Genomic DNA, 14,386 nt, shown 5'->3' with positions numbered 1-14,386 from the left:
GCAATGAGTGCAGGAACCTTACCAGAAAAAATCAGTACTGCTAGGTGCTGGTGACGCCCTAGAGATATGGTGAACCCCAACACAGGAAAGGGTGTTTCAGTTATTAAAAAAAAAAAAAAAACCAATCACTTGAGATTGCAGAAATTAGAAACTGAGTGTTGAAAGGGAAAAATTCAATATCTGGAGAAATAGCTGACGGCCAAAGGAATGAGTCAACCCATTTCCCCATAATACAGCACAAAAGGACAAGCAGATGGAAAGTGCTACTGAGGCTGAGGGGTACAGAGGGTAGAGCCCTTAAGTGTAAACAATCATCTATATAAATTAGAAAACTCTTCCAGAACTGCAGACAAAACCCTTCATACTGAAAGAGTAGGCTGCATGTCAAACAAATTTTTTTAAAACACACACACACACACACACACACACACCTAGTTACGTTGCACTAAAAATTTTAGAATAACGCAGAAAAGGAGAAAATCTTCAAAGCTTCTAGAAGGAAAAGAAAAGCATAGGTTCCCTGTCAAGAAGCAAGCATAAGACTGGCCTCAAGCTTCTCATCAGCGACACTGAATACAAGGAAAAATGTAATACAATACCTACAAAGGTCTAAAAGGAATTTATTCGAGTCTAGAAATGCATACTCAGCCAATTCCACTGAGAACAAATACAGTCTGATTTTCCACCAGGCAAGGACTTGAAGATTTTATGTTTTTTAGTTTCTCTGAAAGAAATACTAGAGGATACACACCAGCAAAAAGAAAAGCCACTCCAAAAGGCAGTAGGATACAAAAGTTAATGATATATACAAAGAAATAGTAAATCTTCAAAACAGTCAAGTAACAATCTACAAACAAAATCCTAGTTAACAATAATCTGAGGGACGGGAGGAAAAAGTAAAAAGAAATAAAACTATTTTTTCCTGTCTTGGAACTATCTCTAGATACTTACAAGAAAAATATGTTTTAATATGGGTGGTGAATATTTGGGTATATTTCCAAAAACACAGAAACATAATTTATAACCTTCAAACAAGTTAAGAAAAAATTAAATGATGTACTGTACGGTGACTAACATAACATAATAAAATAAAATTTTTTAAAAATTAAATAAAAAAACACTAAAAATGGAAAAGGAAAACACTATAGAAAAATAGATAAAGGTTATAAATAGGCAATCCACCAAAGAATAAACACAATGTCCCATAAACACAGAAGATACCCAATAGTCATCAGGAAAAGGCGAACCAAAAAGCAATGACCTACCATTTTTTAGAAAAATAAACAAATAAGAAGTGTGCTAATATTAAGACATGCTTTGCTGGAGTGGCTATAAATTGGGACAGCTGTTTTTTAATGTGCAAATCATATCAGCCAAAACTTCTGCTTCCTGCTATGTACTCTAGGAAAACCTTTTCATCTGTACACAGGTACAAAGAGCACATGAAAAGATGCTCGTCGAAACATTTCTGGAGTGTGAAAAATGGGAAATAAGCTAAATGCCCATCAATGTGGAAATTTTAATGTAATTAAGACAGAGTCTAGCACGAATACCATGCACTGATTAAAAAGAATATTATAGATCTGTAACCACTAACCTGAAATGTTACAAACAAGAGAAACACAAACTTTATGTGTAATACAGGAGGTTCTTTTTAACCACAAAATGTATCAACATTACTTGTGCAATTACAAGTAAGTAAAAAACACTTGGAAAGAAAAAATTAACAAACAACATAACAGTTTAAGAGTACAAAAGTGGTAGAGAAATAAGTCTATCCATTCACCTTTTTTACAATGTTGCTTTTTGAAAAGCATCATCTACACTGAAACCAATTATGAATGTTACCACGAACGTAACCATCCTCATGGAGCAATCCAACACATTCCCTCTGAATCAGGACAGTGAATTCTCCAAGTTCCCTCATTCACAAGATGCACTGACTAATTTGTAGCAAACAAAAAATTACTAAAAACTGACAAATTCATCAGGAAAAATGAGGACCAGCTCCCTCCCACTCTTTCCCTCCCCAACTGCAATGGTCTCACAACAACACATTAGGTGGGGTGCATCACCGAAAGCTGTCAAGACAACATGGCCAAAAATTAAAATTAAAAAAAAAAAAAAAAGAAGGAAAATTGGTTTCAGGCAAGGGCAACACAGACGTCTATCTTACGGGGCCGTTCGTGGAATAAGAGCAGGAGCTCGATGCTCTCTCTTTCTTCCTCTCAGTGGTTGCTGAACCAATATGGTCACAACACCATGGACTTGGGAAGCTGGCCAAAAGGCCAGGTGACTCAACACTGAATTTCTTGTCCCTCTAGGTGATTTCTCTCAGTGGTGCAAATTTATACCAGAACAGAGCACAGTCGCCCTCTTATCAATCAGGAAAAAATATATATTAAAAGTTGGGGGTTTTTTTAAGTGTTGGCTAGCAAAGCTGAGAGAAGTTGGCAAGAGAACAAAGCCTGATTTCTCTGTTAGGAAGCCAAAGGGCTCAAGGACAGAGAAATCTGTGGGAAGAGTAACTGCTCTCTCATGAGCCCCTTTAGGGTAAAAAGCAAATACTTATCTTTCTTTTTATGACCTTCTCATTAAAAATGAGCAGCAGCTCTATTTTCCTTCAAGAAAAACTGACCTCAAACAATACGGTCTTCTGAAAACAAAGAATCGAATGTTTGTGGTTCCTAGACAGACTCCTCACAGACGAGAAGCCTTTGCTGTGTCGCCAGCCACTAGGCCAGAAGATCAAATATAACTGTGAGCTGATTAGCTGGTTGACCTCAGCCTAGGTGGGGACTGCCAAGGCACATCACAGATGCCCTGAGCAGTAAATTCTGAACCAGAACACTCGGGTTTTCCTTCCCTGTAAACACAGTGGCTCTCAGAGAGATGGGACTTTGTATGACTCTGGAGATGCAAATGCTGAGGAGGAGTGGGGGCAAGGCTGAGCAGGGGCCTAGAAACCCAAACATGGAAAAGCATGTGTAAGGGCATATTCATGGCGCCCCATCATGAGACACAGCCCTCTGGCAGCAAGACAAGTTGAAGGGAATGTGCTGGATCAAAGTGCATTTTCTTGTACTGTTGAGGACACTTTACCACAGCAAGATCCTTCCCTCTCCATTTTCCAGGTGCCAACCACGTATATAACATGGCCAACGAAGTATCACACTCTTGGCACATAGTTTTTGGATGGATGGATAAATGGATAGAGGAATGCGTGACCAGACAAATGAACAAAGAAACAATGGAATAAACAGCCTACTTTTTCTCCATGGGCTTCAAAGTCATCCATTCAGAATTAATATTCTACTTGCAAAAAATATTCAGCAAAGTTGCTCCCAGCTGACTTTCCACACTGCACACAAACGTTGCCCAGCTCACCAGAGACCTCAACAGCATACTATATAAAATCTGGGTAGTGATAATCCTCCCGGACTCTCTACTACACCAAGGCAATTAGAATAATTAATAGCAAATAGAATTCATTGATTTGAATGTAAATTACCACAATTGGGTATCTGCAGGTTTGCCAGGGGAATATTCTTGCTGTTTTCATTTAGGCAGTACAAATCCTGAGTTTCTGGGCTGGATTTAGTCTCCTGAAGAGTCTTGATCCACATAATGTCACAGGAGCATGTAAATGGATTGCCCACCAGGATCCTACACGGAACAAAAATGAAACCCGATCAGGCTTCTCTTTTTCAGTGTTAACTACGCTAGTGTTTACAAAGCACTACAACGTTATGAATTCTATCTGGCCAGCAATCTTCGGAAGTCATACCCACCTTTATAGCTTTACAATACTTATTCATTCATTTATCTAATACTTACTGATCTTCCGCTAGGTGCAAACACCACCGTGGACTCTAAAGGATGCAGAGTGATGCAAGACCTTTCAGAATAATGGGGAAACAAGACAGGAACAGGCAGAACTATAATAGAGGCTAGAAAAGGATGTCTCATAGGATGGGGAAAAATCAGATGCCATAACAAATTTACCACGGCCATTATATAGTAATTAAGATCTTCAGTGAAGATGCCAATAGTTAAGTTATCAGGAACACTAACATACTTATCTCTGACCAGGCTAGAGATTCAAGTGTTATCATTTAATAAGCTCAAACCACAGCAGAGAGCAAAGCGATTTCATCTGACTTTACAATGAGACCGTAAATACAAAGTGAAGGCTGAAATGTGAGGGCCAGTAAGGTGGTACCAGCTTTCCGCACAGGGCAACCGCTGTTCAGCGGGACCGATGCAAGAAAGTTGGAGTAAATGTGAACAAGAGAGCCTGGAAGGGAGCTCTGAGACCTCCTTCACACACACACACCCAGGCTCAGGGTTTCTGAGAGCAAGGGCAAGCGAGCTCCAGATGGAGCTACTCAGCCCGTGGCAGGAGGGTCTGCAAAGAGAAAGCCACCCATCAGCTGAGCTGCCTGGACTCCCGTGGCCTGCAACTGGTAACAGAGGAAGTAGTCAAGAGGAAAATAAAAACCACAAGAAAAAAAAATCTTTAAATGCTTATTTATAATACTCAGTGGCCTATTTAAGATGAATTCCATTTATGGTAATGAGCCTTTAAATGAGGCCATTTACAATCGTTACATAGGCTCTGCCCGGCATTAACCACAATACTTAAGATTTCCTTGAGGACAGAACCTGGGCTTTGCAACATCATTTACTCCTGTGGTTTTCTGGTTGGGTTCGAAGAATCTCAGGGATCCCTGGAGACTCTTCCAGGAGTCTCTTTGGGGAAAATGTGGTCATGGCAGCCTCGTTTAATTTGTGTCTGCTTGATCACCTCCAAGTATCCCTCCAACAACAAAATAGAACGTGATGCTACTAGATACAGAGTCTAAGGCAGAAGAGATCCACAGTGCATCAACTCCAACTACTGCAAGAGGTTTCCTGGCATTCTAAGTACACGAAAAACTAAAGAATCTCTCAAAAACGAAGGCATGACCGAACCCACAGAAGGGATAAAGAAGCGAAGGATCTTCAGCTCTAACTATAGCAATGTTCACATGAGCACACCACACTGGCAGAGAGCTGGCTCCTTTCTTCAGTTCATGGGCAAACCCCTCTTCCAGTGATTGCTACAGCACCTGACCCTCGTTCCTTTAGGCTTCTAGCTCTCCCACTAGATAGCAGAATCCTGAAACACGGAGAGTGTCCTCCTTACGTCCCCACGGCCCAATGCATGAGTCTGATTCGCAACCAGGCACACAATTAACATTTGCTGAGTGATTTGATTAAATCTGCTGCCAGGAGAAATCAGAGGCCTGTGGATTTGGAGTCAGAACTCTGATTTCTGACCCGTCAAGAAAATGTTCCGCAGTGATGCTCAAAAGGTTCATATTGGGCATCTCTCGCCCTGTTTCATATCTTCCTTAAATTTTACGTGCCCATTCCTGGGTTAGAAAGCTTACCACTTCAAGCCCAGGGAATTGAGTGTATTCCAAAATACTGCCCATTGCCGACACTCGGCCAGGCAACCCTCGTTAAGACCTATCTGCACCTTTTCCTTGCGAGCAGGGGAAGACCCTTCAACTCAGGCAATATATACAGTGTGAGCAAAAGCTACAGCCTGGTGTTCAAAGGCCTTGTCCATCTGGGCCCCCCCCCCCACTGACACACTGAGCCTCTCCCTTGGGCTTCTTTGGGCAACTTACCCATAGGAATGTCAACAGTTAGCGCAAGAATGGAGCATGCCTGGAAACGGTGGCTCAGTCATTAACACATGGCGATCTTTTTCCTATCATTTTGCAGCAAAGGAAATTAGAGCATCAGGATAAATCCTGAGTGCAGTGGCAGACCCAGAAGAGAATCTCACAAGGATGGGCAGGGAGGGAGAAAGACGACCTCTCCTCCAACGTTCACCAAGCACCAGTGGACACCAGGGAGTTCCGCCCATGGCTATTTCCTCCTTGACTGGCTCTGCTTTCCATTAGGCCCTAGACATCACCAACGCTATGAGACATGTTGCCCTTATAACATAAAGCTCCCCCCCCCCATCTTTTTCTGCTTTCCCTCCTTTAGAAAACAAATCTTTACGTAAAAACAACTTTTAAAATCATCCTAAATGATACCTCACTGTTGAGATTTCTGGGTTTTGGTTACTTAATCATGTTTTTATGAGGGAATAAAAAAAACAAGTGGCCAAAGCCTGAGAAATCATTTTTTTAAGAATTTTGATATAAAAATAGATCTGCAGCATCACTCATTTAAAAAAAAAATACTAATTACTCTTTCCTCTGAAACTGTTTCCCTGAATGCCAGACAATAATCATTACTTACAGCTCAGACAAGTCAAGGTGACGAAAATGTTTCCTAGACAAGCTCATCAGTTTATTTCGGGTAAAATTGCTGAAAGAAACCAAAAACATTAAATGTGAATTAAAAATGTAACATCTCAAGAAGAAAGTACGCAAATAGAGATTTTTTTTTTCAAAATATAATTTTATTTGATCATGGTTCATGCTTCCCTTCGACATAGTCTCTTTCTTCCATCTGGAATGACAACTTAGTTTTTCCTGCCTCTCCTAAAATTCTTGTTCATAAGGGAAGGGGAGGGGCAGGCATAATTTCCAAAATGTCTATTTTTAATCTCTTTCTTAACCAAAAGTTTATTTTTCATATGCTGATTCAGAGGCAAGTTATATACCTCCTAGAGATCTCTGACCTCCAAACAATTAAGAGGAAGAATTAATCTAATTTAAAATCATAAAACTCAGTAGGGAAAAAGATGCTTTAAAACTAAACAGCATTATGAATATTTTGAAATTACGTGACACATAAAACTCTGAATATAAACTGAATTTAACACATCCTTATAGGAAAAATACACCCACTGATTGATAACTCTGGTGGGCATTGTTTATATATGAGTTCTAAATAACCAGATAATTCCATGATGAGGACAAGAACAACAAAATATCAGAAAACAAGGACTATGTCAGATTTCATCTGAAACTATCCTAGCAACGTATCATTTTAAGATCTGGACCAACCAGTGACTTTGGGGCACCTGGGTGGCTCAGCCAGTTAAGCATCTGCCTTCAGCTCAGGCCATGATCTCAGGGTCCTGGGATTGAGTCCTGCATCAGGCTCCCTGCTCATCAGGGAGTCTGCTTCTCCTTCTCCCACTCCCCCTCCCCCCTGCTCATTCTCTCTGTCAAGTAAATAAATAAAATCTTAAAAAAAAAAGCTCTGGACCAACCAGATGGTGAAAAGTCAATGAAACCAAGTCATATTTGTGATTGAAAAAATACCAATGAATCTACTGATGTGTTCTGAATACTTAGTTTTATTCAGTGGGCAGGAGTTTCCATGTCTGATGATCAGGGCCATGAGGCCCTGAGTTGGAAAATTCAGAGCCATAATCCCGGCAGCTGACTTGTTCCGTGAATGTGTTTACTGGTTGAATTTATTCAAAAAGTGTCCAATGCTTGGGCCTCCAGACATGTGTTTAATAACTAGCAGGAATGTAAAACAAACATCAACTTGGACAAAAACAGCCAAGCCCTCAACAAATTGCAATGAGCCTTTTAGGATCTGTTTCCTGCTGGGGAACACAAGTGCTAGCGGGGAGGGAAAAATCGGATACCTGAGGGTCACAGGAGTCCCGGCCCCCTCCCCAAGGCTAGTCTGCTGAGTCAGCCCAACAAACTCACGGGTTGCTCAGACATCCTGCTATGTCCGACCAGTCACCCCTCAGAGAGGGGCCCAGGAGCTAATGTATGAGCCAAGGCTGGTCACGCGACGAATACAGAAACTGCTGCTCCAGGGCCCCCCGATTCGAGACTGCATGTGTCCTCACCCCGCCTCCTTCTATATGGAGAGTTGCACTCACCCAAACCCCTACCTACACAAGGGTTCCCTCTTCTTTCGACGCTTACTTCTTCCGTCTTTACACTGAGCGTAAAGTGCTCACCCACATGAAAAAATAATCCCCCGGGAAGTTGTAAAATGTGCCCACATACATCTTTTCTCTTTTCTTTCGGAACGTGAATTAAGAATGAGCTTCATTGGAGTATCACACATTGAAAAGTCAGTCTGCCCGTGTTCTCCAGGCATCTTCAGAAACCCCCACCCTCTGAAGGAAACACAAACAAAACCAGGACTCTTCCTCCCAAGAAGAACCAGGAGAGAGGGGGCAAAGAAAGAGGACACTCTTGGTCAAGGTCCTGGTCAGCGACGAAGCCCCGGGCCGGCACCGGCAGCAGCTGGTCCTGTCCGGCTGCCAGCCGCACAGCCCGCAGTGGGATCACACGCCGAAGAACAAGATGAGTTTTATGAACCATACTTATTATTGGGGCCAAAAGCCAAAAAAGAGGGGGAGGGGAGGAAGAAAAGTCAACAATCCTCTTACTGTTTGATGACAGAACTCTGCAAAGGAACTAATTAGCACCTCTGCAAAGCCCCTGGAAAATACAAACACTGGCTTTTCTCAGAACCCCTGGGTTCTCAGACGCCGGGGAGGAATTAAAGGCACCAAGAAATAAACTCAGTGACCAGCCACAGGGGCGGTGGACAGGCCCCATGTGATGTTGAATATGCCCAGGGCAGAGGGAGGGGCGGTGAGGCAGGATCCAATCCGAATCTCCCTCAAACCCGAAGTGAAATAGATTGCTCTTGAGCACATTGTTATATTGTTGGGGAGACTCAGAGATAATCAGTGTACCCCCGGAGTAAAGAGAAACAGCTTCTAATGCACGTTTCTTTTTCCGCTCCCTGGTATCCACAGTGTCAATATCCGAGGTAACTGCAGGAAATCAGGAAAAACAAGCCAGGGCCCAAGTCCTCAGTCATTAGCAGAGGTTGGGACTCAGGTCTGCAAAGGCAGACACCTGATTTGCTCCCTCCTCTCTCCCTGCCATTCTCAAAGCCAACTGCTTAATTTAATTTAATTCTGGTGATTAGGAACCTCTTTCATCCATGAACACTGTATATGAAGCTTACTGGTCTTATGGCTGCTAAATATCATCTAACTTTGTTCTGTCTTAGTATTTGATCATGCCTACAAATGTCAATAGAGTTTTTGCTGCTTGACCAATGACCTGGCTTCCCGGCTACTGCCTTTTAAAGAAACTCTCTAAGGTATGTCCATCTCTTTGGTTTTCCATAACAAATGATACCTCTTTGGGAGACAGGGATAGATAGTTGGTTTTATATAAGTTGTTGACAGCACATAGAATGCCGATAAAATTATTCTACCATATAGCACCCTGAAAAGATACACCAGGTGGCTTTGGTTTTCCTATAAATGGCATGCAACAGGCAGGAAGGGAAAGTATGAAGAGGTAGAGTAAGCCCTTTATGAATAAGTCCCCTTATAAATAAATACATTAATTACTAAAACGACAATTAACCAAAGCCCACTGCACACATCACATCGTTAGGGGAAGTGATGGGGTAAAAGAGCCAATAAAATGGGGTCAGGAGAGTAATTCAGGTAGAATGTTAGCTGTAATGAAAATACCAGAACTTAACCACTGAGGTCATTAATTACATTTAAGCGATGGCTTTAGAGCATTTTGACTTTTTTTCCTCTCCGACTTCTCTCTTGTTCATGCCCTCAAGACCTACACAGACATCAGATTTGTGTAGGCAAGCCAACCACAGAGATGACGCCAGAGAAGCATTTAAATGAAATGTGTTAATCCAGTTCCGTGGAGTTTTATCACATTTTTGCTGAATGTTTTCTATCTTCATTCTACAGACATTATTTTTAAATAGACTTCATCATTAATGCCACCTATAAAATACGAAGTCATGAAACTGGCTTTAGCAAAAAAAGGCCTTTCATAAAATCAACAAATCTCTGTAGAGTGTCCAGGAGACCTGCTCAGAGAGAATGATTTTCTTTCATAACTGGCATGGAAATCCTCTGGGGAGCTGTTCTCCCCAAGAAAAGAAAGAGGACAAATATTATAAGAAGGGCCGGTTCTCTAATTACATGGATGGCATAGATTTTATTTCCCGTGCTCTTACTGTAAGAGCTTGGCCAGGGGTGGGCCCTGGAGTCATAACTCTTGTCACTTTCCATTTGTGGACCTGAGCAAATCTTCGAACTTCCTCAGTCTGGTTTTATGTCCCTGAAATGGGAACCAAAAAGATCTTCCCTGCCAACTGTCAGAAAATTCAACAGGAGAGAGTCCTACAGGTAAACTGTAGATGAGGAGACACAAAGCATCATTACAGAGAATTTGCAAAGCACCCAAAAGCCAACAAATGCAGGCAACGTGCCTCTGCTGAACACTCTAGGGCTTAGGGAACACCAATCTGAGCCGAGGGGCAGGTGAGCCTCTGTTGAATGAAGAAACCTCCCAGGAAGGCCATACCTTTTGGACGACAGGCCCTCATCTGACAGGACCTAGCAGCAAACACCCTGAGGGATCCCACTGTCCGTATTTCCAGCTGACTTCAGTTGACAAAGCATCAACATGACTTTGGTGCAAACACTTGCTATTTTATAATCGTCTGAACCTTCGGCGGGTCCCATGATCGATTTTTCCCCACTTTTATCAACCACGACAGGTAGCTTTGAGAAAATGAACTTTCAAAAGAGGATCTACGGGGGCGGGGGGAGTGTTGGTAATTTTTAGTTCCCTAAAAAGGCCAAGGCCAAGTCAGTTTCTTTCAATTCCACTAGTTTGATGTCTTCCAGGGAACATGTCATGATTCCAAGGAAAAGAATCAAGGACCGTGTACCAGGACATAGTTTTCACATCAGACTCTGCCGTTGGCCTACTGCTCCGTCCAAGATGGAAATGGCCCAGAAATCCATGAAAGGGAATACACAGGCTGTTCTAAGTACCCCTCTGAAGCTATTCAAAAATCAAAGCTAACATTTCTAAGCTATTGTCACATCTATGCTAACTTAAAAAAAAAAAAAAAAAAAAGAGGTTGAGTCTTGGAAAAGAGAGAAGAAAAATATTGAATACATTGGGTCCTGGGAAGCAAAAGAATCAAACTTTACTTACATGTGCTGTAAGTTGCTGTTTTTCAGAAACGCTTTATGAGCCACAAATTTTAATCCAGAATCCACGATTGTCCTAAGAAAACACAAAATTGCACGTACATTAGAACGAACTGGTTAATGCCTGCTTGACTATAACAGAGCATAAGAAAAAGTTCTGAGATAAGGTACGCCAGTCCGGAGTACTTACAGATTTTTCAGTCCTGCATAAGCTTCAACGTCATCTTCGTTGATGATTTCCAACCTTTTCTGATTGGCAATGTAGCTGCAAAAAGCGCGGAGAGTGAAAACCAGTCACTCAGAATGCAGACAGTACATGAAAAGAAGTGGTAGCATCCATCCTACCTCACCAGGGTGGCGAGCCCTCCCCACCCACCCGAGCCCCACCTGTTTCCTTAAAATACAGAAGAGGAGGAAAACTGAATGTGACTGAGAAGAAACCATGATTGAGCAGGTTTCAAGGTCAACGACAGGTTCACCGAGTTTCCTTTTTTTCTTAATCCTTTATCACTTCCAACTAACAAATTCGGCCTGCCTTCCCTTTCAAGGTATCCCCTGTGTACAGAGGGGAAAACAACCTGGAAATGCATCCGCTACCTCTCAAAAGTGTTTCCTCCTTATGGTGACAGCCACAGGGATGCTGGCATCATCACACGCAAGACAGATTACATCTTTCCCTACACGCCAGGACAACCAGTCAGTCCTTCTTTTTACCTCCTAAAACACTGACGCCAATTCTCCTCCCCTTTCCCTCCCTCCTCCACTCCCTTCCTTTCTTCCTACTCCCTCTTTTCCGGGCCCAGGATCCCCTTTTTCTGCCTTGGTCAGCACTACTATCAATATCTCCTTTCAGGAACCACATTCACAAAGCCCACATGGTCCTAGTTTCTGCAGGAACCCTCCTTTTCCCCACCCACCAGACCCTCAAGTACAGGAGGAAAGTGGCGACAGAATTCCATCCCCTTGGCCATGATGATTGGCTTAGAGATGTTCATGTGGCCTCAACCAGACCAGTGAAAATTTTCCCTAAAACTGAATAGATGATGCTGGGACAGAAAGAGACTCTTTCCCTGGGATCCTAGTAGAAAGATTATACAGTCCCAGGGCCTCCATGAGAAGTTTTTCTGCCACGAGGAAAGAGACTGTCTAATAATGAAGTCAGCACACAGAAGGAAAAAGAGCTACGAGATATAATAAGAGAGAGGGCCTGAAAAATGCCACTTGAGCCCTTGGATCCAGATATCTCTGAGGTCAGATGTCACTAACGGAACTTTGATCTGAATTTCTGTCACTTCCAACCAATAAAATCCCTAGTAATACAAACACAAAGCTATTAAACCGACCACCATGGACTACCCTTGTGCTACAGTTATTCAAGTAGCTGTCTATTCATTTTTCTTAGGTCATAACCTCTTTGAAGACAGCTGGATCCTGTTCTATAACTCTTAATAACACCACAGCATCTAGCAAAGTACCTTGCACAAGGCAGGTATTCAAAGGATAAAGGGTAGATAGATGGGTGGATGGGTGGGTGGGTGGATGGACAGATGGATAGATGGATGGATGGACATCCATGGATGGGCAACAACTGAAGTTCCAAAGGCACTATAAGAACTTGTGTCAGGATGGGTCTTCCCCTCTCTTTTTCAAAAAAAAATTTAAGATATGTAACATATCCCAATTAAGACACTTGAAAACAAATATGTAGCCCTGCTCGTACCACTGTGAGTTAAAATGAAAAACAGTAACCAGTGGGGGAGAAGATACAGCATCTATAGGTCCCTTCTTCTACACAATCCATAAAAGGAAAAACAGATGTCAAGATACAGGGTAAGAGTTGGGGCATCTATTTTTAGAAAATAAATTTTAGAAATAAAGTAAAATAAGGAAATGCTCTGAGAAAGCAAAATCACACCAAAGAAAAATAATTTTCAAAGGATCCACATAAACACTGTTCTCTGTTTCATAAAAAAAAGAAAAGAAAAGAAAAGAAAAAGAAAAGCAACTTCCAAGATAGAAGGAGGCATCTTCTGCTCGAAGATCTTGGTTCTCCCTGATATCCAGGGACTGGCACTTAATAGATGCACAGGAGGGATTCATTCCCTGCTCTCCTTCTACTACACTGGAAGGAAATACTTTTAAGACTCCAGCCTAATGCTTAAACAATTTTCAACATCAGGATTTTAAATCAAACTTTAGATTAAATTATTCCACTAACATTTTCAATAGAGACCATAGTGACCACCCTCTTCTAAATTATCTCCCAATAAGAACTTCATTCCAGAGACCCCCTAAATATCAATGCCTTTTTCATGTAATTGGCAGCAAAAAGGGCAGATAGCATGGGCAAGTTTTCCTTTGCAGTCATAGCCAGGACTTCCAGAGAAGTCTGTTCCTACCTTATAGCTGAGCTAGCGTGGTGTCTGTCACTGTTCTGAAATCATCTAAGAATTTTTCAGCTCTCTGGGTGAGATCGTCACTGTATCCTCCATGCTTATGACAGGGGCCTGATATTCAACAGGTACTTAGTCAACTGCTGTGGCACAAAGCATTTATCTTTAACTTTTCTTTTAGTTTTTGGCAGCCTTTTTTTTATTTCATTTTTCATCAGATTTTAATTGATAAACTCCCCAGCTGTATTCAATAAAATACAATGAGCTAACACAAATTAGAATGGAGGACATAGAAGAAAAAAAGGGGGGCAGAGATAAAGGGTAACAGGCTTAATTTTAAGCCTTCCAGTCACCGACACCCTAGAAAAGAAGGAAAAGGAGATAAATTTCATCAGTGGTTAAATTCACAGTGTTCACAAGATGAAAATATGTCAGACGTTAGGCAAAGCGTAACAGTTCTTGGATCTAAGACCAGACAGGAGATTGTGCTGAAAACCATCAAAAGAACCATGTGAAATTATGAAAAATGGTCACTAGAGAATACTTTTCCACTGTGGAGGCAGGAATGCCCTGGATAAATCATGAATGTTTCTCCTAGTCAGAATGGAAAAACGAACAGAAGAGCTGGATTAAAAGACAGGCAAGTGCACTCCAGATGCCAAGAACTGCCCCTCGTAAGTTACCATCTGCAGACCTACTGGCAACATAGCTGCTGGCTGTAAACTGCTCATCGATTCTACCCCCACTCCCAAGAAAGTTTCCTGAGCTACCATGAAGTGAGGAATCACAGGGTTAGAATGGAAACTAGTACAGGTAATAACAGACAATTCACAGAAGGAAAACTTCAGTGGCCAAGAAACAGATGAAAAACTGCTCACCCCACAAGAAATCTGAAGTGCAAATTAAAACAAGGACATACCACTCCTCTCCCACTAGATGGACAACATGTTTAAAGTCTGACAATATAAAGCATTTGCAAGGATGTGGGGGATTTCTCTTACATTGT

General features: G+C 41.8%; 1 protein-coding gene across 5 annotated transcripts in view; it reads right to left on the bottom strand.

Moving 5' to 3' along the window:
- The window catches only part of NTRK2 (neurotrophic receptor tyrosine kinase 2), a 321,711-nt gene that overhangs the window by 283,820 nt on the left and 23,505 nt on the right, over positions 1-14,386 (bottom strand). For all 5 annotated transcript variants that reach the window (XM_032392948.1, XM_032392947.1, XM_032392949.1 and 2 more), the window contains exons 2-5: positions 11,178-11,252; positions 10,992-11,063; positions 6,304-6,372; positions 3,512-3,666 (exon numbers count right to left, since the gene is read on the bottom strand). In XM_032392948.1, the coding sequence (XP_032248839.1) occupies positions 3,512-3,666; positions 6,304-6,372; positions 10,992-11,063; positions 11,178-11,252 (371 nt within the window). The remainder of the gene's footprint in view (positions 1-3,511; positions 3,667-6,303; positions 6,373-10,991; positions 11,064-11,177; positions 11,253-14,386) is intronic.

Source organism: Phoca vitulina, unplaced genomic scaffold (assembly GCF_004348235.1).
Source record: "Phoca vitulina isolate PV1807 unplaced genomic scaffold, GSC_HSeal_1.0 scaffold70, whole genome shotgun sequence".
NCBI lineage: Eukaryota > Metazoa > Chordata > Mammalia > Carnivora > Phocidae > Phoca > Phoca vitulina.
The sequence above is the reverse complement of the archived record's forward strand: the minus strand, read 5'-3'. Positions and strand labels throughout refer to the sequence as shown.